At 46.3% G+C, this 25,452-nt stretch overlaps 1 protein-coding gene across 3 annotated transcripts in view; it reads left to right on the top strand.

Moving 5' to 3' along the window:
* The window catches only part of CBFA2T3 (CBFA2/RUNX1 partner transcriptional co-repressor 3), a 353,436-nt gene that overhangs the window by 263,841 nt on the left and 64,143 nt on the right, over positions 1-25,452 (top strand). For all 3 annotated transcript variants that reach the window (XM_086945802.1, XM_086945804.1, XM_086945803.1), the window contains exon 2: positions 19,854-20,000. In XM_086945802.1, coding sequence (XP_086801928.1) covers positions 19,854-20,000 — 147 coding nt within the window. The remainder of the gene's footprint in view (positions 1-19,853; positions 20,001-25,452) is intronic.

Genomic DNA, 25,452 nt, shown 5'->3' on the forward strand with positions numbered 1-25,452 from the left:
CCCCCCCCCCCCATTTTCTACCTATCTCCACTCTCTTTCTGCCCGCTGTCTTGTTCTCTCTCTGTCTCCACTCACAGACAGGTCTCTGCAGCCCCCCCCCCCCCTCTCGTGTTCCCTAACACTCTCCAGATGCGCTCTGCTGCTCGCCACCCTATCTGGGAGTTGTTCTTGGCAGCGGCGGCTGCAGCTGAATTGCAGGAATACTTTCCTTTATTTAGGAGCAGCCAGGGGTTGGGAGCGCAGCTTCTCACATCTGGAACTCATTGGCACCCATTTGGACACAATGTGTTGCGTATATATATATATATATATATATATATATATATATATATATATATATATATATAGACAATTATTTTAACTCTTTATCGGCCGCGGGCTACAACCGTAAAGCCAAGTGTCCGGGAGGGCGAGGTTCAGAGGTCAGGCCGTCTGACTGTCCTGTGATATCACTGAAAGACGCTGTATGTATATTTCTTTGTGTTATTTTTGTCAACTTCCTCGTAATATAGTGGTACAATTGTGAATTTAGTGAACCTGGTCTCCCTTGGAGCAACAGGGAAGTGGGGAGTTTTAAACTCGTCACCCTTGAAGAACCGAACAAGGGACCATGTTAAAACCTGGTCCAGGGTCAGTGCCATCTTAACTCAATGTGGCCCACTACCAGCATCAGGCCATGTCCTATTATCTCACTAGTACATCAGAATGGTTTCATTGTGCACTCAGGTGCGTGGCGTTCACCAGTACATCACTATGGTTTTTATTTATTGTGTATCACAAGCAGGATGCACTCTGTTCATCAGTTTAACACAATGGACTTTATTTATTGTCACCACAAGCATAGTGTATAATATATGACAATGCCCTTTGTTTACAATTTACCACAATCAGGATACACCAGTGCATAACAATAAAAATGTTCTAGTACACTACAGTCTGGATGAATCACGCCCATTCGTTGACAATGCACTTTGTAATTTATCACAATCATGGTGCAGCGGATTCACTAGTGCATCAAAGTGCCTTTGCTTCTTGGATACCAGAATGAGGGTGCATTGTGTGAGCTAGTGCATCATTGTGATTTTTCCTTACAGTATCAAGCACTGTACATTGAGTCTGCAGGTCACTACAACATCATTTGTTCTTGGTATGCCTCACTGAGGTTGCCTTGTGAATGGTAGCCCATCAGACTAGTCTTTATTGACTGTGCTCCACATCAAACTGTCCTATGTTCTTTAGTATATCCCAATGCCTTGTGTTTAGAGAAATTCCAATTATATCAGTAGTACATTGAGTATTAGTTGTTAATCGTCTACTACAAACAGTGTAAAGTGGGTACAAAAGTGCACTATATACCAAACAGGGGGGACAATGGGGCAAGTTTTAACGAGGTCCAACACACATGCCCCACAAGATCAGTGAGAAAAGAGGGCGTGGAGTTCCTCAGAATCAGAGTGAGTGAACGTAAGGAGGCCAGGTGGGCGTGACACGTCTCGTGTTAGTCCACCTGGAGAGAAAAGGCAAGGGGGAATTCCCTTGTCGGAACCAGGGCTCTCGCACACCTAGCAAGCTAGGTGTCATGCTTCATCATATGAGCCTGCCCCTTGTCAGGTCGGCGCTGCCATACCTGATGAGCACCCAGTGTGGGGCTCTTTGGCGGGGATCTTCTGTTCCTGCCGTAAGATGCAGTGGGGGGTAAGAGAGCCTAGTCAGTGCAGATGTGGGGTGAGTGGATTAAAACAGGTCAGTTATCCTAATAGTGTTTTTTCGTGAAGGTAAACTGTCTCATTAAAATAGGAAGAGTGGCAGTGAACTAGATATAAGGTTTCTAGCTGTGTATGTTCACTCTCTAATGGTCAACATGTTTCGTGCTCTCAGCATCAGGAGGATCAAAGCACTTCATCAGGACCAAGGGGACTAACTACACAACATAAGTGAGAATCTACATACCACGTATTCAGGTAGGTACCCAAAAAGGCAATAAAAATAAGCCTGCAACAGAATTCCGGCGGTCTAAAGGACATCAATAGTATGTCCCGCTTTGCAAGGAACACTGGCAGTCTGACCTACCCCGGAGCGAGAGAGACAGAGAGAGAGTTTTATGCACAAGAAAGAAGTGACTCCAACAGATGGACTCACCAAAGAATAAAGTATGTGTGTGTGTATGTGTGTATGTAAAAAAAAAAATATATAGATAGATAGATTTAGATAGATTTACGCACAAGAAAGAAATGACTGAAAACTGACTCACTAAAGGATGAAATATATTTCCACTACAGCGGTTTGGCTTCCGCCTTCCTCTGGTAGTACAAGGTGGTTTGCGCAGTGTTAGCTGATGAGGTGCTGAGCCAGTTCACAGACAGTCAGCATGCTACTCCACTGGCACTCAGTGTTGTTAGGGAGAGGTGTTTAGTAGTTAATACTGGATTGCGTCAGTCAGTTTTACTGTTAGGGGGAGTGATTAGTGTTTGTGTTTAGTGATTAGTTATGTTAGGTAGAAATTAGTAGAGTCGGCTGCTCACATTATTGATTGTGCGTGGACTGTTAGGTTAGGTTTATGCGACCGGCTAATCTGTGTTTTTAGTTTGTTTGCTACACCTTTGCTTGAGTGAATGTGGTGCTTGTTTAGGACGTGCCTCTGAAATAGCATGGACGTGGTTTGGGAAGGTTTGGTTGGTTGATCCTGTATGGGTTTATTTCTGGTTCTGGTGCCCTGTGGCGTGACTTGTCCGGTCAGTTGATTCAAGAGAAGAAGAACCAGGTCTTTGCTGCCTTCCTGAATTTCAGTTCATCTTCAACGTGTCCTGCCCATGCTGCGAGTGAGCATCATCAGTTTGCAGCTTGCACAGAGAAAGATGTGCAGCCAATGGTTTTTTATTTGTAAGTCAGGATAACCAGTTGTGGTGCCAATCTACAGCGAGGTAACCTATTCTGGTAGTATGTGTTTCCATCTTTTGAAGGAAGGTTGGTGCTGTTCTATTCAACCCTTGTGTAGCATGAAGAGGGTTTTAAAGGTGGTCCTCTTTGCAGTGGGCAACCAGTGGAAGGCCTTCAAGGCAGCCAGATGTTCTCTTATAGGTTTCTGTGCAGGATCTGTTTTGGGGCTAACTTCTGAATTCTTTGTAAACGCCTCAAGACTGGGACACAGAAGTAAACTTCTATGAGTACTTCCGGGAAAGGGCTGTTGGCTCTTAAAGGCCAGTGCTGAGGGGGGGGGGGGGGGCAGTTGACCCTCATGTCCGGCAGCCTGATATGAGAGTGATTCATCCCTCACTCCACCTGGATCTCCATTGGCTCCCGCCTGTCTGCAAATCTCCTTATGCTTCAATAGAACCCCTCCCACTTTGCTGCCCGCCAAATCTGCCCACATACTCCCCACAACCTTGTTCTTTCCACTGGGACAAGATGGCGCCCAGCGGAGGGCAGGGGCACGAGCCGCGGGTTCCACCGTGATGTTATGCATCCTTCAGCCCTGCTCCAGTAATGGAAACCAGACGGAGGGAAAAGCTGCACACAGCCTTCCACATCTGGAACCAATTAGGGAAAAGAGAGCAAAAAAAGAAAAATAAAAACAAAAAAAACGAAATTCCTGTGGAGTTCTGATTCCTGCCAAGAAGTGGCGGCCCAGCCACGCTCCTGCCTTCTAACATGAGCAATAAGATGAGGATGGGATATCTGAGAGGGGTAGGTGAGGGGTTTCGTTGAATGGCAATTTCATAGAATACTGCTGCTATAAGGCAAAGAATATGGTCATACCTGAAACACAAACAAGAGCAGATAATAATGCTGCAGAAAGCCAATCTACCAACGACTAAGCCCTAAACGCTACAGATGAATTGGGGCGACACACGCTAACTTGCTTCTTTCACTTACTCTCCATGAGGAGTGCTTGCTGTTGATGGCCACTTCGGTCTCATTCAAGGCGACGTCATATTCCAGGACCCCAAAGGTAGATATGTGCGGAAAGTGGGAACATTGAATGGGAAACCAATGGTATTGATGAGTGTGTATACACAAAATATCCCAGTCATTTTCGAGTAAGTGGCGTAGGTACTGGTGCCATACGCGCAATATAATATTTAAAAAATGAGGGGTTGAACTCTGGACAGACACTTGGACAGCTCAAGTGCACCTACTAGACTAGTGGGTAGATCGTCAATGGCACTCCATGCAGCAACGGAGAATCTGAAATGAATTGTGCTACGAAGGTCGTGACACTGCGACACAAGGCAATGCTAATTTTATTCACCTCCACATGACACCTTCTCAAGAATAGACTACGCCCTAGTTCAGGGCCGGCTTTAACGCTGGTGTCGTCCAGTGCAACACTGTTTTTTGGGGGCCCCCAATGACTACATCTACCATGGATTCCCTCACCACCACCCTTTAACAGTGCCCCTCAAGTCCCTATTATCACTCTCTCTGTGAATGCATTTCCTTTGTTTTATAGCTCCACTCATACCAGTGTAAGGCGTTGAAGCACTTTACATTACACACACCTGAACAATGAGTCATAAGTGTGTAAATCAGTGTGTAGGAAATGTTACGCAAGACAGAGGACTACAAGGGACAGAGGACTACAAGGTGTAGGAGTCACAAGTCATCCATACTGGTAGACAGTATAGTTTGATTCCCCGATGATGGTTATAGAATGGGGTGCTCCAAGATCGACCATACAAGGAAGACTTTATAGAAGATATAAGGGAATATTTTCAAACCAACATAGGTACTGTGGCATCTGGGGGTGTACTTGGCAAAGCCTTCAAAGTAATAAGAGAGAGGTGCATAAATACTGTGTATGGAGTCAGGAAATCTTTTTTTTACTACTTTAAGTCAACTAGAAGGGGGCATGAAATTAATAGACAGACAGCTGAGGCACAGTGGACTACTAATTCAAAAACAAGGCATTAGGTCATCTGGAACAGGCAAGGGAGAGACTCAGTAAACATGATTACAGAATATACACAGAACTACAACATAAACAGGGAGATAAGACTGGCCGCATGCAGGCTTGGCTGGTAAACAGTGAAAGAGGTAACCAAGCAGTGGCAGACATACCAAAGGCCCAGAGAAATTTTATCACTGATCAGGCTTCTAATAATCAGAGATTTGAGGATATCTAAGCCACACTATACTCCAGACAGATCTCTGATATAACCATTTGTTGCAGGCAATTTTAGATGAAGTAGGCATGCCTGTGCTGGTGGGCCAGCTAAGAAATGATCAAAGCCCCATTAGATGTAAAAGACAAACTGGGCAATCCAAGACACGGTGAACGGCAAAACAACTAGGAATGATGGCCTCCCGACTGAATTTTTTTAAAGAATACGTAGAAATGCTGGCTTCCCCTTGGCAAGAATTTATAATGAGGCTCTGGCCAAGTGAATACTTCCAAAAACACCTTGAGAAGCTCTTATAGTGGTATTGCTCAAAAGGAGGGAAGACCCATTGGAATGCGGGTCCTTTTGACCGTTGTTGATGATTAATGAGGACATAAAAATACTTGAGAATTCTAGCATGGTGGTTGGCAAGGGCAGCTGAAACGCTGGTACACACGGACCAGGCGGGATTTGTTGGGAGATGCAATGCCACCACTAATATTAGATAGGCATCTGTGGTTCTGCAACATGTAAATGGACAGGAGAGAGTAGAGCATAGGTGAGTTTAGATGCACATAAGGCTTTTGACATGGAGGGCTGGACATTCATGTACAAATCACTTGAGAGATGAGCTCTTGGAGGAACCTTCCCACGATGGGTCGTCCTTCTGTACGTTTGTAGTGTGGCCCAAGTACCTACTGGGAAAGCGATCTCTGGAAGATGGGAGATCCAGAGGGAATCCAAACAGGAATATCCCTGCTCTCCTCTAACATTTGCATTAGAAATTGAACTACTAGCATAATTAATTTGACATAGACATATAGAGGACGGAATTTTAATTGTGTACAGAATCTGGCAGTGAAAACCGGCCATTCGACTGCCCACTCTAAATGGAATGGATAATCGAATCGCCAAACCTCTAACAGCCATTACTCCATCAGGCTCTCGGAGGAGTATGTCAGCGACGGGAATGGAGTAGTCTCCATTGCTGACATACTTACGGTCTGCTTCTCTATAAATCAGACGGGCAGACCTTCAGTTTGGTGAAGAGGGTACCCCGTCTCTGTTGCGACGGAGTACCTTTTCTGCCGAACTCTAAACCCTAAATAAGTGTTTAAGCACTTGAGACTTTATCAGTAAGCACATTTTCGTCTTGTTGATCTGCATTGCAGTAAGGATCGTGGAATGGAAATGTGTTACATGCTGGCATGTAGGGCTGATAGCAAGGGCTGCTAGAATAGTAAATAATGCTACTGTCTGGCTAGGAGGGATTGTGTGATTCAAGATATTACTCCTTAAAAAAACAATAAAAATAGTTAGAGGGTTTTCTGCATTTTAAGCACCCCTTGAAACATCTTCTCTTTCAATAACCGTGTGGTGTAACATGAAGTTGCACCAATCACAAAATAAAACGGTATATGACAAGTAATCATTAACCTTTGCCATTGTGCTGCACTACGAGCAGAGCGTTTCCTTTAATAATAATAGGTTTGAGTCAGTCCTTGAAATGGAAAAATAGAAGTTCAGGTACTCTGTACAAGAGTACCTGCTCTTTTGTGAGAAGTGCTGGTACACTTCAATTAAAAGTACTACGTCTCTCTTGAGCAGTGCAGGTGGTACTCTCCCTCTCAAAATAAAAAAGTGCCAGTACTCTGTACCGGCCCATTTTTAAAGCAGTGATTTGAGCTAGAAACGTTTTTTAATCTGCAAATTACACAGCAGAGGATGATAAAGTATGTGTGGTAAAACCACAATCATGCGGCAAACACCACAGCCACACAAATGCTTTTATCCAAGTGCCCAGCCAGTGAGTGCTCAATATTTGGAAGACTCGTATGGACTCGTATAAAAGGAGTTTTTTTTAATAGATGGATGAATGAATTCCTGTTTGCATGAACAAAGAAATGAAAGAAGAAATGAGTTCAGATAATATATTGATGAGTGATTGAAGGAGTGACCTTGCCTCGTGCAGCACCACTCGGCCGAGGCTGCACAACAGGTGCGGGTTTGATTCCCTTCTGAGGCTTAGGTGACTTGTCTCAGTGTAAATATCAGCGTAGGCCGGATTTGGCAAGGTCATTCCTCGGTAGCCAATCGGACGCTGCCCTGGGCAGCGGGCAGGGGTAGAGGGACATCCCTGAGCCCTAAAAAGCGTCTGTAGTGAGTGACAGCCGTCGCCAGGCCGGCCTGGCCTGCTGTTCGGCCCCACGTGCTGCCGCCAGCCGCCTCTCAGCTGTTGTTTGTCACCGGCCTGTCACTCAAGCTCATGTCTATAAGGAGAGCCAGGGGAAGCGGGCACTTCCGGTCCCCGTGGCCAACCTTCTAGTCTCTTTCTGTCCCGGACCGCAGAGACGGGAGTCATTACCAACATCCACAATATGCAAATGAGTATTATAATTCTATAGTTTTAGGTGGAAAGGCCGTGCACAGTGTGTTTATGTTCCTAAAAGGGCTTCCGGTCACACTCTACTTTACACATTGTCCCGGATCTATTATTGACATCAGCAGTGATGTCATCACTGAAGTCATTTTAGATGTCATCATCACGGATGTCATTGTCTTGTGAGGTTAATGGGCAACACGTGCAGGGTTGTTAAGTGTGTTTTGAGCAGCTTACTGACCTGGGTCCCATGCCCTATGTGCCACTGGAGTCAAGCTAGCCTGGCTGATGAAACCGGTCCCAGGATGCTTGTTTCCGGTCCAGGGAGGACCTGGCCTGGCAGTTCGGGCTGGATTGTTCCCATTGGGCGCAGGGTCAAGACTGATTTGCATATGGCTGGGTCCAACCTGGAATGGCATGGGGAGCAAAAAACTATGGATTTAGGCCCAGATCTCTGTACTGGGGTGAATGTTTGACATTGTTGAACATTCTGTCTATCAATTGCTCTATATGCGCAGCTTGCTGTAAATGACGAATTTCAATGTTTTCTAATAAAAGGCGTGTGTGGAAGATTGCTGCGCGCACAGTGTACCCAGCAGTCATGCATGCATGTATGTATGTGCTTCTATGAAGGTTTGTCTGTGGACAAGATTATACATGACTCCTGTGAAAGGATGCTTCTAAGCATGTGATCGGTGTGATGCACATGCCAACATACACACACCACTACCAGGACAAGGTAGGGGACCAGGTGTCCCGGATTTGCAGTGATAGTCCTGGTTTTTCACCAGCTGTCCCGGTAGATTTTGACACATTTAGCTCCTATCCCGATTCACACAAAGGAGTGACTTGAATCTGGGAGACGATTCAGAAAAGGGGGTGGTGATGAACAGAGTGTCTGAATTAAGCAGACCACTCTTACCCAGTCCAAAGATCAGGGCTTGATCCATCACCGTTATTTAGCTCACTGCACCATCCCAGCTCAGAAACTGGCTATATGCAAATCAGTCTGTCCCTGGCCCAGTGCATCATGGGAACAGGGCAGACTAAACTACCAAGCCAATTCTTCACCAGAAAAGAGGCAAGCTTCCGGGGACCGGTTTCTGGCATTTCAGCCGTCGTCGGCCCGGCTTGCTTGAATCTTTGGACTGGGTAAGAGTGGTCTGCTTAATTCAGACACTCTTTTCATCACCACCCCCTTTTCTGAATCATTTTGTCCACCATAAGCGTGGAAGGGTATACTCAGATGTGAGTCCCTTGCTCATTGCACCATCAGGATTCAAGCAAGCCGGGCCGACGACGGCTGAAATGCCAGAAACCGGTCCCCGGAAGCTTGTTTCCTTCCCAGTATAAGAATTGGCTTGGTAGTTTGGTTTGCCCTGTTCCCATCATGCACTGGGACAGGAACAGACTAATTTGCATGTAGCCAGGTTCTGAGCTGGGATGGTGCAGTGAGCTAAAAAACGGTGATGGATCAAGCCCTGATATTTGGACTGGGTAAGAGTGGTCTGCTTAATTCAGACACTCTGTTCATCACCACCCCCTTTTCTGAATCATTGAATCTGGGAGAGGCAGGTTTTTATGTGCTCAGTGGCAGGACGAGTTGGCAGTTCTTATCAGGACCCAATTTAATTAAACCCAGGAGGCCGGGTTTAAAAGTTGCTTTTAATTTGCTTCCTTGGTGGTTCTGTCTGAGTTTCTGTGCGCTGTCATTTAAGTCGTTTTGTGCCCTTGGCTGGTGTAAAAGTAAAGCCCTTCTATGTTTGCTAAATGTCCCGGTTCTTGGTTTTCTAACTCTGGGCACCCTTGCTCCTGGAAATGCGCGCTTGGCTGGTTTCCTGGTCTCTCAGACCAGTCATGGACTTCGTCGCCCTCGCATCACTCAGCGCTGGCGGCTTTTACTATTCTAGCCAATGTGTCACGGGTGTTTTTTTTTCCTGAAGAAAGCGGCAAATTGATTTCTCAGCTTTGCACGGCGCTGCCAAGGGATGTGCTGCTGAAGGGGGAGGGCAGGGGTGGGGGCTGACATTGAAAATGGAAGCTGGGAGGAGGTGTGGCAGTAGTGGAAGTTAGAGAGGGGCTGCGTGGGTGGGAAGGGAAGGAACACGAGGCTTCTTTCTTTCCCTGTCAGTCTGCCAAAGCCATGTCTCGGGGAACCACATCCAGAGGGAACTCGCAGGTGTGCCAGCCTCAAGAGCTGCTCCACGTGCCAGCTCGCCTCGCCCCCTTCACAAGCTCCGTACCCACCCTGACCAGCAGCAAGCTTCCTCGGTGGGTGCCAGGGTCAGGAGCAGAGGACCCAGGGGAGGCCTCAGCCAGCACCCAGGCTCCCTCCAGGTCAGGATGGGGGTGGACTGGCCAGGCTGGTGCCCTTCCTCTTGCACTTCCAGACTAACCCACGTGCCATGCGTTGCAGCCAGCTGACTGGCACCTGCTGCCCGCTCAGCATCGAATAACATCTTATTCTTGTTCTCATTGGCACTAATAATATATTATTATTGGTATTATCATTATTATAGTAGTAGTAGTAGTAGTAGCTTTAGTTTAATTCTAGTAGTAGTAGTACATCCATCTACAAAAATTAGATTTCCCCATCTTCCAGGTGGCTCTACATGATCACTGAGGCATAGCTGCTCTTGTTTACAAGTGACTGGAAGTTTCCCAGTCCTCGCCGCCATTCACAACCACTCCACTTTTGGAAAAATAATCAGGCAGGCTGGCCTCCACCGGGCCACTTTCCTCCAGGACGGCTTCCCTCAGGTCATATTCACCTGGTTCACACCTGTCAGACCCACTTCCATCGTCCCAGCTTTCACCAGGCAACATTCCAAAAGACTACGTTCCACCAGGCTAGCTTCCATCAGGCCAGCTTCCACCAGACTAGCTTCCACCAGACTAGCTTCCATCATGCCAGCTTGCATCAGACTGGTTTCTATCAGGCCAGATCTCACCAGGCTAGCTTTCATCAGGTCAGCTCTCACCAGGCTAGCTTTCACTAGGCCAGCTTCCACCATACTAGTTTCTAAAAGGCCAGCTTCCACCAGGCCAGAACTCACAAGACTAGATTCCATCAAGCCACACTCACTGTGCTGAATTCAATTAGGCTAGCTTCTCTCAGGCCAGCATCCTTCAGGAAGACATCCTCCAGGCAGTTTCCATTAGGCTAGCTTCCTTCAGGCCAGCTTTAGGCGGTTGGCATCCATCATGGCAACTCTTATCAGTCCAGCTTCCATGAGGCTAGCTTCCATCAGGTGAGGTTTCATTGGGCCAAAGACACTCAGGCTAGCTTCCTTCAGGCAGACATCCATAATGCCAGCTCCTACCAGGCTTCCATCCATCCATCCAGGTTCCAGCAAGCTGGCTTCCACTTGACAAGGTTTATTATGCAGAATTTACTCACGATAGCTTCCCTCAATCCAGCTTACCCGAGGATGATATACACCAGGCTAGTTCCCATCCAGCCAGTTTCCACTAAGCTAGCTTTCTTAAGTTCGGTTTTAAAAGGCTGCTATCAGACAGACCCTTGTCAATCGTACCAGCTTCCACGAGGCTAGCTTCCATCAGGAGAGGTTTTATTTGGCTCAATTCACTGCCATTAGCTACAGAAAGACAGATAGCCTTCAAGTCCGCTCCAACTAGACTAGCTTTCTGCAGGCCAATTTGCTTCAGACTATTTTCTATCAGGCAACGTTTAATTATACTGAATTCCTTCAGGGTAGCTTACAGCAAGATAGCTTCCATCTTCCAGCAACGTTCATCAGTTCAGCTTTATCAGGCTGTTATCTCTCATGCAATGTTCCACTAGACTGGCATTGAAGAGATTAGCTTTCACTAGGCTAGACCAGTTTCTATCAGATATGGCTTCATAACACTGAATTTCTTCAGGCTATCTTCATTTAGGCCAACTTCCTTCAGGCTGGCTTCCACCTGACTAGTTTCCAGTATTCCAGCTCCCAGTGGGTCAGTTTCTACAAAGAGAGCTTTTATCAGGCCAGTTTGTACTAGTATCTACCAGGCTAATTTCCAGTAAGCTGGCTTTCAAAAACTTCCCCCATCTCCTGCTTGTGCGAATTTCACCAAGAGTACTTTAAAAAGGCTAGTTTACACTCTGTAACATGTGATTAAGTCAACTGCCTTTGGGCCAGGTTCACTAATGTGAGCTTTTACGAGGAGGGCCTCGATCAAACTAGCCACCGAGCCACTAGCATCAATAAGGCTGCAGATCAAAAGATTGGCTTCCATCATTGTACCTTCCACCATGTTCACTATCTCAAGCTACCTTCTACGAGGTTAGCTTTTGTAAGGCTAGCTTCCATCAGCGACCCTTCCACTATGATCACTACCTCAAGCTACCCTCTACGAGGTTAGGTTTTGTTAGGCTAGCTTCCATCAGTGTACCTTCCACTATGTTCGCTACCTCAGGCTACCTTCTATACGGTTACCTTTCGTAAGGCTAGATTCCATCAGGTTTGCTTCCTTAGGCTACCTTCAATCAGCTTGCTTTCATAGAGCTAGCTTCAATCAGTGTTCCTGCCACCAGGTTTGCTTCCTCAGACTACCCTCTATCAAGTTAGATTTTATAAGGCTAGCTTCCATCATGGTACCTTCCACCGGGTTTGTTTCCTCCGGCTACCTTCTATCAGGCTGGCTTTCGTACAGCTAGCTTCCATCAGTGTACCTTCCACTAGGTGTGCTTCCTCAAGCTACCTCCTATCAGGTTAGGTTTCATTAGGCTAGTTTCCATTGTGCATCTTCCACCCTAACCCCTGCTCTTCGGGAGAGGAACCGCATTAGACTTGTTGATACAGTGGGGAGCGATGATTGTTACAATAAGCAGCTCTCTAACTTTCTTAGTTCTTCCGAGACACCTGGGCAGCCACAGCATGCTGGGCAACCCCTGTGCCCTCACTCATGGTGAGTGCAAGGTACTGCTTGCTTTCAATGGCGCAAGCACACGCACACTGGACGAAAGACAAGGAATGAAGGCAAATTAAAGATATTCACAACTGGCCAAGATCCAAGCAACATCCCACAATACAACAAACCCTTGTCTGCTTCAGGAACCAGACGAGGAAGTGGACCCCCGTGCGAGCATGGAAAGAGGGTGGGCGTGGGTTGTTATGGATAAGGCGGCCACTGTCTGGGAAAGCATTAGCCCTCTGCTGAGCGACTTCCCCAAGTACCTCCAGCCTGGTTTTACGGCCATTCAGAGCCAGGTTCTGGCTGCGAGACCAGCAATGGGCAGCGGGCCCAGCCAGCTGGCACGTTCGGTGTCTCCCAGGGCTTGGGGTGTTGCAGGCTCCAGCCAGGGAGGGGGATCACAGACAGGCGTTCCTCGTGGAGGCCATTCTAGGGAAGCACACCGCCACTGATGGGATAACCATATGAGAGGCGCGGGTAGAGCATGCAAGAGTCGGCCACGAGCATCCACCTTCGTCTTCATGCACCTCCATTGCTGCAAACCTGTCTAACTTTTTACCATTCGTGAATCCTCTTGTCATTTAATTTTGAAGCGCCCTCTTGCTTACAGGTAGAATATCTTCCCCGGTTGCCCTCACCTGGAGGTGGACAAGCTGCATGCAGCTCCACAATGACCTGAAAGTACCAACACAAGACCTCAAGGCCAAGTTTAAAGTCAATAACACTTTGAAGCAGTGGGTGTGTATGTCCTGTGTCTGTACAGTTGTTGGGGAGAAGGACAGGGGCCTAGCTCTGATATAAATGCAAAAAGAACAATTGATGGACAGAATGCAGAACAATGTCATACATTCACCCCAGTACAGAGATCTGGGCCTAAATTCATCGTTTTTTTGCTCATCATGCCATTCCAGTTTGGACCCAGCCATATGCAAATCAGTCTTGACCCTGCTCCCAATGGGAACAGTCCAGCCGAACTGCCAGGCCAGGTCTTCCCTGGACTGGAAAAAAGCATCCTAGGATTTGCATATAGCTGGGTCTGAACTGGGGGTGGCGAAGGGAGCTAAAGAATGATGTTGGATTCAACCCAGAACTGTGACTGGGGGTGGTGTGTCTCTGAAAAGTTTCAGCGCTCCATCCATCATCTGCTTGTGTTTGCTTTGCTCTAATATAAGGCAACACTTACTCTGAGCTCTGGGCTACCAGTCCATGTGAAGTAGTGGCCTTTTTGCAAATGGTGGCACGCTAGAACCACTTTGAGTTGGAACTAGATGTTAATTCTAACTCCAAAGTTCTATAAAACAATTTCTTGAGCAAGCGGGATGTGGCAAAGAGCACAGTGGCACATAACAATAGTGCCCTGCTAACAAATGCGAAATGCGTCAAATACACCACTGGTTCTTCAATGAGGACCCATGAAAATACAGCCCTAAAACACAAAACAATACTCAAAGATGGGGAAGGGCGGGGAGCACAATTATAGACCTTAATACCCACTAGCAGGAATTCCTTTTTGCATGACCTCAGCTAGGCAGGGCAGTGGTTTTTAACCTGTCGGCCGATGACTCATTGGGGCCCGCAAGGCCTATGCAGGAGGTCTGTAATTGTATTTACAAAAATAAATTATGTTAAAATTCATAAATTAAAATTAATACAGTATTATCAATAAAGAAGCAACATTGAAAATGTCAAAACTTTTTCTAATATTTGACTGAATTAAAAAAAAAAAGTCTTTGAGAATTACTTTGGTGTATACTTGTTTCTATGTTTTTGTGTATTGTTTTGAGGTTCAAATCATAGATTGCTTAGGTCGGGGTCCTAAGTTTTCAACTATTTCTCAGTGGTGGTCCCCAGACTGCAGTAAAGATTCAGTGGGGGCTCCTCAGAAGTAAAAAGGTTAAGAACCGCCGAGGTAAGGGATAAAAAGGTAATATTCGGGGGAACACACCAAATTTTGGCTGCATGTGTCCTGCCTATTAATAAAAATGCAAAAATTGGCAGGGTTTATGAGGGTTTATGAGGGAGGCATTCAAGCAGAAAAAGTGGAAAGATTTAGGAGCTCTGGACTTGGGGCAATGCATGTTAACCTATTATGACTCAGTTTGTAGGGCCGTACCCCAGGGGCACCAAATGGAGCCCTTCTGCCACTCACAGGAACGGTCAGCTGTGCTCTGGTTGGCCTTGGCCTGAGGGGAGATATTTTTGGGAGAAGATCGCAACTTTATTTAGAGCTGACAGTGAGATCTCTCAGCGGCTTAATCAATCGTACAGCAGTCGCGCCGGATTAATAATACGCTCAGGATATCTGATTGGTAGACCGGGATACTGCCTGCCGCCCCTTTGATCCTCGGCAGGCAGCAGGTTCTCTAAAGGGCGCTCAGGGTCTGGCTCTTATGGTTTTTGGCCCTCAACCCGGACGTGAGGTTGGACAGATCCTCACAGCTGCGGTCACACAAGTGAGACTCAATCATCCGCAACGTCCTTAGCAAGGAGCGTGACCATGGTCTGCCTGCAGCTGAGCAGAGCAGCAGGTGTCTCGTGTACGCTTGCTTAGTGTGCATGTGCTTTATCCATCTCCCCTCCGGCTCCTGCTGCGCCTCGCACAAATCACCAGCGCCTGCGCACTACCAAAGCCACCAGCGCCTGCATAGCACCAAAGCCACCAAAGCTTGCATATACCCAAAGTCACCAACTACTGCTTATCATTCAAAGCCACCACGCCTGCATAGCACCAAAGCCACCAAAGCTTGCATATACCCAAAGTCACCAACTACTGCTTATCATTCAAAGCCACCACGCCTGCATAGCACCAAAACCATCACGCATGCATAGCACCAATGCCACCAACTACTGCTTATCATACAAAGCTACCAACACTGACATATCATCATTCAAAGCCACCCACTCCTGTATACCACTAAAGCCACCAGCCCTTGCATATCACCAACACCACCACGCTGTCACACCACCAAAGCTATCAACGTGTGCATATCATTCAAAGCCACCCACTCCTGTATACCACCAAAGCCAGCAGCGCTTGCATATACCCAAAGTCACCAACACCTGCTTATCACACAAAGCCACAAAGCCAACAGCACCCGCATATCACCAAAACCACCGCGCTGTCACACCACCAAAGCCACCTACGTGTGCATATCATTCAAAGCTACCTACACCTGTATACCACAAGTGCTTGCTTATTACCAGAGTCGCTGCATATAATACAAAGCCACCATTGCCAGCATATCACCAGACATCAATGCCTGTGTATCTGCAAAATCACCAAAACCTGAATATCAGCAAAGCCACCAACACCAGCTTTTCACCAAAACCACCCACACTGTATATCAACAAAGCCACCAAAACCTAATATAACACAAAGCCACCAACGCCTGAAAATTACCAAAGCAAAGCCATCATTATATGCATTTCGCACACAACCACCAGCCCCTTCATATCGCCCTAGCCACCCATGTGTACTGCATATAACTCCTACATATTCAGAAAGCCACCAGTGATTGCACAACACACGAAGCCACCGCCTCCTACATGTGACACAAAGGCACCAACTCTTGCATATCATAAAAAACTACCAACACCTACATTTCACACATGCAACAACCCGTTGGTTGTTTTGCTGTGTGATATGTAGGTGTTGGTTGCTTTGTGTGATCTGCAACAACCCGTTGGTTGTTCTGCTATCACACAAAGCAACCAACACCTTTTGCATGTCGCAAAAAGTCACCAAGTCCTGTATATATACCCATGCCATCAATGACTGCTGCATACCAAACAAAACCACGATCTCCTACATCTATACCAACAACTGCATCCCACACAAAGCCATCTCCTCCTACACGTCACAGAAAGCCACACATGTGTATGTCACCAAAGCCACCAACGCCTGCTGCATATCACACAAATGTAGTAACTCTTGCATGTCAAACAAAGCTACCACCTCCAACATCACATAACCAAGCCACCAATACTTGCTGCATATCATCCAAAGCCACCAGCTTGTGCATATGACATAAAGCTGCAATGCCACCATATCGAACAAAGCTCCCTCGTACTTACTTATGTCACAATGGCAACAACTAATATATATCACTCAGTCACCATCTCCGGCATATCACACAGTCATCAATGCCTGCATGTCACGCAGAGCCACCAATGCTTGCATGTCACACGAAGCCATCTATGCCTACCATATGTCGCACAAATGCCACCAATTGGCAGAGAAGCATGGACTCAGTCCTTCTGTAGATGCGTACAGAATCCATTTCTATGCAGTTGTGCATAGGCTCACCCCTTCTGTAGATATGTATAGAACCCTTCCTAAGCAGATGTGCACAGAAACTCGCCCCTCCTGCTCACAGGACGGAAGATCTCGTTTTGTTTTGTTTTTGGCGGGAGATCTCGCGATGACGCTCATGTGCCCCGGGGCGATTTCCTGTGCCCCCTCCACCCACTCTTGCCCTCTCCAGCCTCACAGCATCCACGTGCACCCTTCCTAGCACAAACAAACAATAGATCTCGGCGGTTATGAAAAGTGACTTTTATCGCCGGCTGGGAGCTTCACCAAAGACTGACAAATGGCAGCTGATAGGCGGTAACAACCCACATGGATAAAGCGCATTACTTGAAAATGCCACAGTGAAAGATTTACAGCGCGCGCATCAGAGCAGAGGCCGGAAAGGGCACGAACACTGCTTCTGTTCACGAGGCCTGCGTTTTTATTTGAACTGTGATCATGTGTGGCTTCTGAAAGATTAGGGACAGACAGCTCTCCGTGAATGCATGGCACACCAATTGCTTACCCACGGTACACTCGTAGTACAGGTACTGCACATGCGCTGTAGGCAGACTGCTCGGGCTAAGGCCAACAGAATTTTGATTCCTGAGTTTTAGGGAAAAGCAACACAAGCCGAAGGCTTTTCCTCCCATTACCCATTGTTTATTGGAATCGCCTTCTATCTGAAAGCGCTGTATAACACATGGGATTGTGGAGTCGCTGTAGAAACGCAAGTCTCCAATTTCTTTGTAATTAGTGATTTGTGATGCACCCAGTCGACAATTATAAAGAAATGATGGCAGACCTCGAGCAGTCGAGGCGAAAGGCAGGTGAGGACACGGAGCATAATTGAAGCAGCTGTTTAAAGCAACGAAAACAGATTGTTGCTTTTCTTTCTTCTGCTCTATTTTTTTTATTTACACAAGGACGAGCAGAGAGAACAGGTGTATTTTTTACAGTCATTAGAGAAAAGTTAGAATCTTTCTGCATGGTTCTACACATTCCGAGCTAGTGCAGCTTTTTTGCTTCCATTGGACTATTTCTAATATCTGTTTGCAACAAATAACGAACAGGTTTTTAATCTGTTTAATTTTGCACTAGAGGTTCAAATTTAAACTTCATGTTTGCAAATATGCTCGCTCTTTCATATTAACCCGTTGCGTGCTGCCGTTGGCCGACGGCAGCACTACCTCGCTAGTGCTGCCGTCGGCCAACGGCCGACGCGGCCCCGCCCACCTTTCAGAACGCCCGCACTGCGCCGAAATAACGGCCGCAGTTAAGGCGTTAAAGAGCTGTGTACCAAGGTTTTCAGTAGTCTGTGGAAAACGGGATGGTGTGACTATGTATTATTGGATTGGATTGATTGATTGATTGATTGATTATATGGGGTAAATTACATCCTGGTGTACATAAGGATATTGCAAGTCATCTTGGAGTTCCTTAACCTTCTAAAGAAACTCAAAGTTCGTCTTTGTTCCTCTATATGGTGATGGAACACCTCTGTGATCTGAAATATCTTTCTAATGTACGGCAGGGGGTACTTTATCCATTATATAAATACCACCAGTCATACAAAGCGTGTTCTACATAACAATCCAAGGTGAATTACATTACTTCACCTCTCCTTACACAGCCATTCAGTTCTAGAAGTGTAACACTCTGTGTCTCTTCATTCGTCCTTACTGTCACTCAGTTCTAGAAATTAAAGGTTCTGTGATACTTTTTCAACCCTGCACAACGTGTGTATACGTACATTGTGAAATGGATCCCGGCCAACACTTTACAAAGATGGACATTGTGGGATGGATCCTGGACAGTGTCTTTAGTAGAAAACAGGTGTAGGGTGAATCGTGGATAGTTTATGTATGAGTTCACTGTTGGATGGATCCTTGTTTATGGCTTGGACCCCGGATAATTGTTAAAGGAATAGCCATTGTTGGATGCATTCTGAACAATCATTTATGTAGCCCTACAATAGGATTAATCCTTAGCAACGTTTTGTTTGTGTGCTCATTGTTGGATGCACCCTTGCTAATGGCATTGTATGATGGACGCTGGACAGCGTGTTACATTGATGTCCACTTGCTGACGAATCCTGAAATTAGCATGTTTTGTGAGTGGCCAACCTGGGATGGACACTGTGGTACAAAAGGGGGTGGTGATGGACGGAGCATCTGAACCAATCAAACACTCACACCCAGTCAACAGATCTGGGTTTAATCCATCACCGTTCTTTAGCCCACTCTGCCACCCCAGTTCAGACATGGCGATATGCAAATCAGTCTGACCCTGTGCCTCATGGGAACAGTCCAGTCCGAACTGTTTTTTTTTTTTTCCAAGCCATGCCTTCCCTGGACCGGAAACAAGCTTCCGAGGACCGTTTTCTGGCATTTCAGCCTTCTTCAGCCCGGCTTGCTTGAATCCAGTGGCAAAGTGAGCAAGGGACTCACGTCTGAGCATACCCTGCCAACTTATGGCGAACAAAGTGGTACAAAAGGGGGTGGTGATGGACGGAGCATCTGAACCAATGGATGGACACTGGACAGCATGTGACCAAGATGCCCACTGAGCGATGTGTCCTGGAACATGATTGTAGGATGGATCCTGGAGACAAATCCTGGATAACATCTCGTGTACATGGATGTGATCATTTTTGTGGGATGTGTCTTGGGAAATGGTTGATGTACATGTGCGTTGTGAGATGGCTCCTGGACAATGTCGTATATATAGATGGCATTGTGGTTCAGACCTGGGTAACAAGCTATGTGAAGGGGGAGTCTCTCTATGCACTTTGGACCACAGGTAAAATATTTCGGGCAGAAAGCTGAAGAAGTGAGGGATCTAGCCAGCTAAATATTTTGAAATTATGTTTAAAGTTTTTGAATTTGGGTCCTATCAGCCTAGATATTGTAAAAAGAATATATTTTGAGATGGCTTGTTTGCTTAATTTTTTGGGGGTGTTTTTATAAAGTTGAGTTGAAATGACATTAAGCGGTGTATCCTGGTCAAAGTGTTACATTACATATGTGTGCATTGTGATATAATTTGATTAATGTAATACTTTGTTATGAATGTCTGCCACTTGTAAGCGCTCTAAACAGTAATAATATTATCTCATTTAATGGACTGATGCTGCATAATACATATCTCCTGATTCTTTCAGACATTGCAGAGAAGAAGGCTGCAACGATGCCAGACTCACCCGCGGACGTGAAGACTCAGACCAGATCGACGCCACCCAACATGCCACCTCCACCACCAGCCGTCACTCAGGGAGTGAGCCGCATTCCCAACTTCACACCAAACACAAGTAAGTGCCATCAGGGGATGAGGGAGGCAGGGTCAGGCTGGTCCATAGAGCAATCTGACAGTGCTGTTATGCAGGGCTGTCATAACAGCATTATAGGCCCCTGGGCAAAGCAGTACACTGGGCCCTGCTTACACAACCACTCTGCGGAGGAGCCACCCCTATATACATTCTAGATTAGCATAGGGTCCTCTGACAACTGCCCTGCATGCCCATGCATTAAGACGGCACTGTCGTCAGGGCTGGTCTGACAGGTAAGTGTGTGGCCGTTTTTTTTGCGGTTTGTGGGCCTTTTTTTTATGATCTGATGGGCCGATTTTACTGTTGATTTCTCTCATATCACCACAAACCTTGCCTGCAGCAAGTATAAATCATTGTCTCCTCTTACTGGCTAAACCAATTGTTTTTACAAGTTCAAATCTACCCCAGTTTGCAAACGTGGGCTACATTTTAAAGATGTATCTTTCACTAATGAGGCCCAATTTTATTTTGGTGTCCGGACATATGTTCTGCCCCCCCCCAGAGGGAGGTGAGCTGGGAGTACAGAGATTGACTTATAGGCACAAGGAATGTTATAAAGTCTACTTCTCAAAGTAACCTGAGTCATTTGGCATGGTGACAGAAACTAGCTTATCGACCAGTGGGCAGGATGGTTTGATTGTCCTCCCCTCAGACAAGCTTTGCTTATGCCAACCTGTGTGGATTCTGTGCCATGTGGCGCTCTTCCGAGATGGGACAGAATTGCAAAGACTGGCATTGTGAATAAGGAGCGTGAATAGTTTGGCCAGTGTGCATTGGGCAAGAGGGTATGGAAGAAATGCACCCACAGGCTGGTGTGGGGATAAGCCAGTAGGGGATGGGGAGAGTGGGGCGAAGCATTAATTGGCAGTCATGTGCTATAGTGCGGAGACATAGGGACCGGTGGCATTGAAGCAAAACACACAGTTTAGCGACACAGAAATATGGCACCCTTGTTGATAGCATAGGAAGAACACACAGAGTGGTTGGTAGCATTTTAAGAATGCTTCTTCATGTCATTCAAGAATATTGATCACTTTCTCTGAACTTATTTTTGGTGGACTATTTTGGTGACATATTAAGCCACTGGAAATGACTTTTGCATGAGAGGGGGTGCCTGGAACCTATTGCTAAAGCACCCTCAACCAACAGTGGCTCTCCCTCTTGGGGCCCTGGCTGGCCCCTAGTGGTTTACACTGAGAACCTTTAGCTGCCGGCTGCAGTCCTGCTTTTCCCAGATTCTCTGCCAAGAATTAACTAAAAATAACTATTTATTACATTCTTCCCCTTCTGCTTATCGACTCCCCTTCACAATGTCAGCCAGATGTTGCCCCAGGTGTGTGCTCTGCGACATGTCCCATGTCACTGCGCCTCAGACTGCCTGCAACTCGGCCTCAGTCCTCCCATTCTGCATGACATATCCCCTTACTGGAATCAGAATAAATGCTGCACTGACTGCACTGAGAGTGCCGCATTACATCCACTCCGAGACACAGAGCTGTGCTACCTTTTGAATGTCTGGTCACCTCCCTGTGCCCCAGACTGAATACATCTCTAACTTGTAATCTGTGATGCGTCCAGCACTGAGGCTCTCCTCAATGTTCCCTTCTGCATATGTGGTCACATTTTTGTGTCTCAGGCGTAGACTGCCTTCTGCATGTCTGGGAGACTGCCTTCTGCATGTTTGGTCACCTCCCTGTGCCCCAGACTGAATGCATCTCTAACTGGTAATCCATGACACATCCAGCACCATTGATAAGTTACTGACACCTCAAAGGAGATGGTAACTGATTCATAAAGGCTAAACTGTTCTTTAGGGTTTCCCATATGGGAATGCAAGCACAGGGATGATGGATGGTCTGTTGTTCATTTTAGGTCATCATCCCCATGTTTCTAGCCATTCATTGGGGGTTGCACATAGCAACCTGGCTAATTAATATTCATTAGGCAAGTCGTCTGTGTACTCCTTATCTAGTGAGTCGAGTGAATGTAAATTATTTTGGTATTTATGTTTTATACATGTGCTGCACCTAAATGAGTTTTCTCTTGTTTAATGTTAAGTTTTATATATTTGCATCCACACAATGGTTTGAAGTTCACTACATAGAGAGGATACTAAACAGGTAACTGTGTAATCTGGTCCATGATTATCATTGAGGGGTTCTAGTGAGATCTTTGGCCCTATGGTTCGTAAATGTCACCAGCTAACAATGGCCATTGATTGGAATGAAATGCTGAGATTTGGTTTCCCTGTCATAAATAAGTTCTTGATAAACTAGCAGGCAACAGTGAGATCAGTGGATTTATGCGGTTGCAGAGTTTATAGCATATTTATGGATTTACTGAATTTGCCACCTCATTTCCAAAATATGCAGATTTCACCAAAATTATTTCTAGTTCGAGTGGATGAAAATAATACCACCAGATAATGTGCCACATAATTTGCATTTTTGCCACATAATTTTGATAACCTTGATCCTTCAATCTGCATATTCTAGTAGCCTGGCCAATGTAAAACCTCTGCACAGTGGTTTGGGGACTAACATTTTGATGACAAAATTGGTATTTTACACTTAACCATGAAATATTTTCCATATCTCATAATTCCTTGTACTACATGGGTTTTATACCACTGCTTTTTGTGCAATTCAAGTACCAAAACATGAAATACGTGCATTTTTTTTCTCGAAGATGTAATGCCTTCTCAATAAACTTAAAGTGGCATGCACTGCTGTGAGAGGAGTGAGGCAATATCATAAATTACACCTATACAGACAGTTTCCATTTTGTAAGCTCTAGGTTCATTTTCTTATTTAAAAAAAAAAAACGACATGCTTACGTTTAAATCAAACTTGTTTCTTTCTCGCCAAATTAAAGTAGGTTGGACGAAGATGCAAACTGCAGCAGAAATTCATCATGCCAATTAAGAATTGGCAGCCACATTAGTTAAGGAGCTGAAGCTGTGTAAAATGTAAATGTTTTTCTAGATATGGTGAGCATTGGCAGCAGATGACACCGCTGCAGGATTAGATTGAGATAGCCAGGAGACCTGTGAGTCGATCCAGGTATGTGAGATAGTGTGTGCATGCTGATAACCATGCTGCACACCTGTCAGGCCCGGACTGGCCATAGCAGGCACTGGGCAATCCCCCGCACGGGTGGGGCCAGTTTTGGGCCCCTGGGGGCCGTTTTTGTTAAAGGGCCGTTTTTGCAGCAATTTGCCAGGGCCGGTTGTGGTTCCCAGTCCGGCCCTGCTCTCAGTGGACTCCGGTATCCCCCTCCAGTGAAGAAAACCTGCGTGCTCTGCCAGTGCGGAGCGCGTCTTCTTTCACTGAACAGATGCCAGGTGCTCTCTTGCAGGAAGATGGAAGGTACAGCAAGCAGTGTAGGGGTGTATGCAGAGCTTTTATCCACTAAGGGAATCATGATTGGAGTCCTTCCTTCTCTTTGTGGTGACCAAACCATATATTAATGATTAGCGCACATGCACTAACAGAGGATCCTGCAAGAAATCCCTCCTATTTCACCACTGATGTTGAGCTGCCCCCACAAGCTTTTTGCTTTGCTCCTCCATTTACTCACTTGAAAGTTTGCCTACCTTATATAAGCCAGAGAAGTGAATTTATAAAACACCAAACTCCGTAAGTATGTGAAGGGTTTGCCTTTGATATTCCATGTGAAACACAACTTTGAATTCGACTAAGTCACTTTTTACAATTCTAAAACATAGCTGACAAGTGGATCTGTCACATGTGCAACACCTTCACTCTAACCCAGTGCTTATTTTTTTTTTTTTTTTTTAAGTGTGCTGGTGACCAAAATGCTTCTTTGGAGCTTGGTATCAGCACCATCCACAGCCACCTCCAGCACTGCCCAGTGACACAGTGAAAGACAGACTTCTGATGTAGGGAGCAAAAGAATGGGGGAAACAGTGCTGTAAAGTTTACTTTAGTCAACATGCTGAGCCAGACTCCTGCTCGCACAAATTCACTGTACACAGAACCAGAATCAACCTTCTTGCTTTCTCCTACCTCGTGCCTGAAACCTGGAACAACCTGCCCCTACAAATTAGAGCTGCCTTCTCATATTTGAGCACCGCAAGAAACTGAAAACTTGGCTGTTCAAACATCTCTGTGGCATCTCCTGTTTCACTCGTAGTCTCTGATCTTTTCCATCTCTCACACTCTCCTCTCATTTCTTTATCTCTTTCTCACTTTTTGGTCCATATTCTCGCACATGCTTAATTTCCTTGCACTACGTTCTACCTTAACTCTTTCTCTCTTCAATCGCTTCTCTCTGTCCCTTCTCTCTCACTGACATCCTCACTCCCACTTTCTCCCCCTCACTCCCTATCCGAAACAGGCTATGTGCAAGATTAACCCAGGTGAGAGGCATGATACTTTCCCAAAGTATTAGCTGGGCCTGTTTTCTCAATCCCCACAGAAGCTCAGGTTTTACCTTATAAGAATGAAGGCTGAAAGAGCTCAAACCTGCCTGTGAACGGGCACACCTCTGCCTGTGTCACGGCAGGGGCTCAGCACTGTCTACAGGGGAGCTCAGCTGCATACTTGGAAGAACTCAGCTCTGCCTGCCCAGGGCTGCAGCATTATGCATGCAGGAACCAGGGGCGGCTCTAGGCTCATGGTGGCCCTGGGCAGGGAGCGTTGGTAGGGGGCCCCAGAAGAGGGGGTCCAGGCAGGGCGGAGCGCAGAGGCCAGTGAAGAGGGGGGGAGGGGCAGGGTGTTTGGAAGTGGAACAGAGCCTTAGGCCGCCAAATCCCTGCCAGGGGCCGCCACGCAAATATGTATCCATCCTCAGAGGATTATTATATTAAGGATATATATTGCCGTGGTGGCCCCTGGGGTTTGGTGGCCCTGTGCAGGTGCACAGCTTGCACATGCCTAAGGCCGCCCCTGCAGGAACTCCTCTTCGTCCCAATTAAATAAATTACATATGGGTTCACGCTCTCTTCTCCAGCTGTTCATGGATTCGGCACTATGTATGCAGGGACTTGGCTGCATCTGGGCTGGAGTTCAGCTCTGTCTGCAGAAGAGTGAGTTCATCTCTACAAGATGAGGAGGTCTGCTTCCACTGTCTCTTTTTGCACAAGAACCTACTTCTCCCAGCGTAAGAACTTGTTTTAATGAGAGTGAAAGTGAAAATCTGTGTATGGAAGTGTGTGAGTATGAGGGAGTGCGTGAAGGAGAATGAGTATGTTAGAACTAGTGATTGATTGGAGGTTGTGAGAGGGAGGGTAAGCGAGTTATGGGTGTGTCTATCAATGGTGCAGCAGGTGCAGGTGCACCAGGGCCCAGAGTGTTTTAGTGAGTTAGCAAGTGAGAATGAGAACCAGTGAGTATGAGTACATATGTGTACGAGTAACAGTGAGTAGGAATAAATATAAATGAGCAAGTAAGAGAATACGAGTTAGATTGAG

This window comes from Lissotriton vulgaris, chromosome 12 (assembly GCF_964263255.1).
Source record: "Lissotriton vulgaris chromosome 12, aLisVul1.2, whole genome shotgun sequence".
Lineage (NCBI taxonomy): Eukaryota > Metazoa > Chordata > Amphibia > Caudata > Salamandridae > Lissotriton > Lissotriton vulgaris.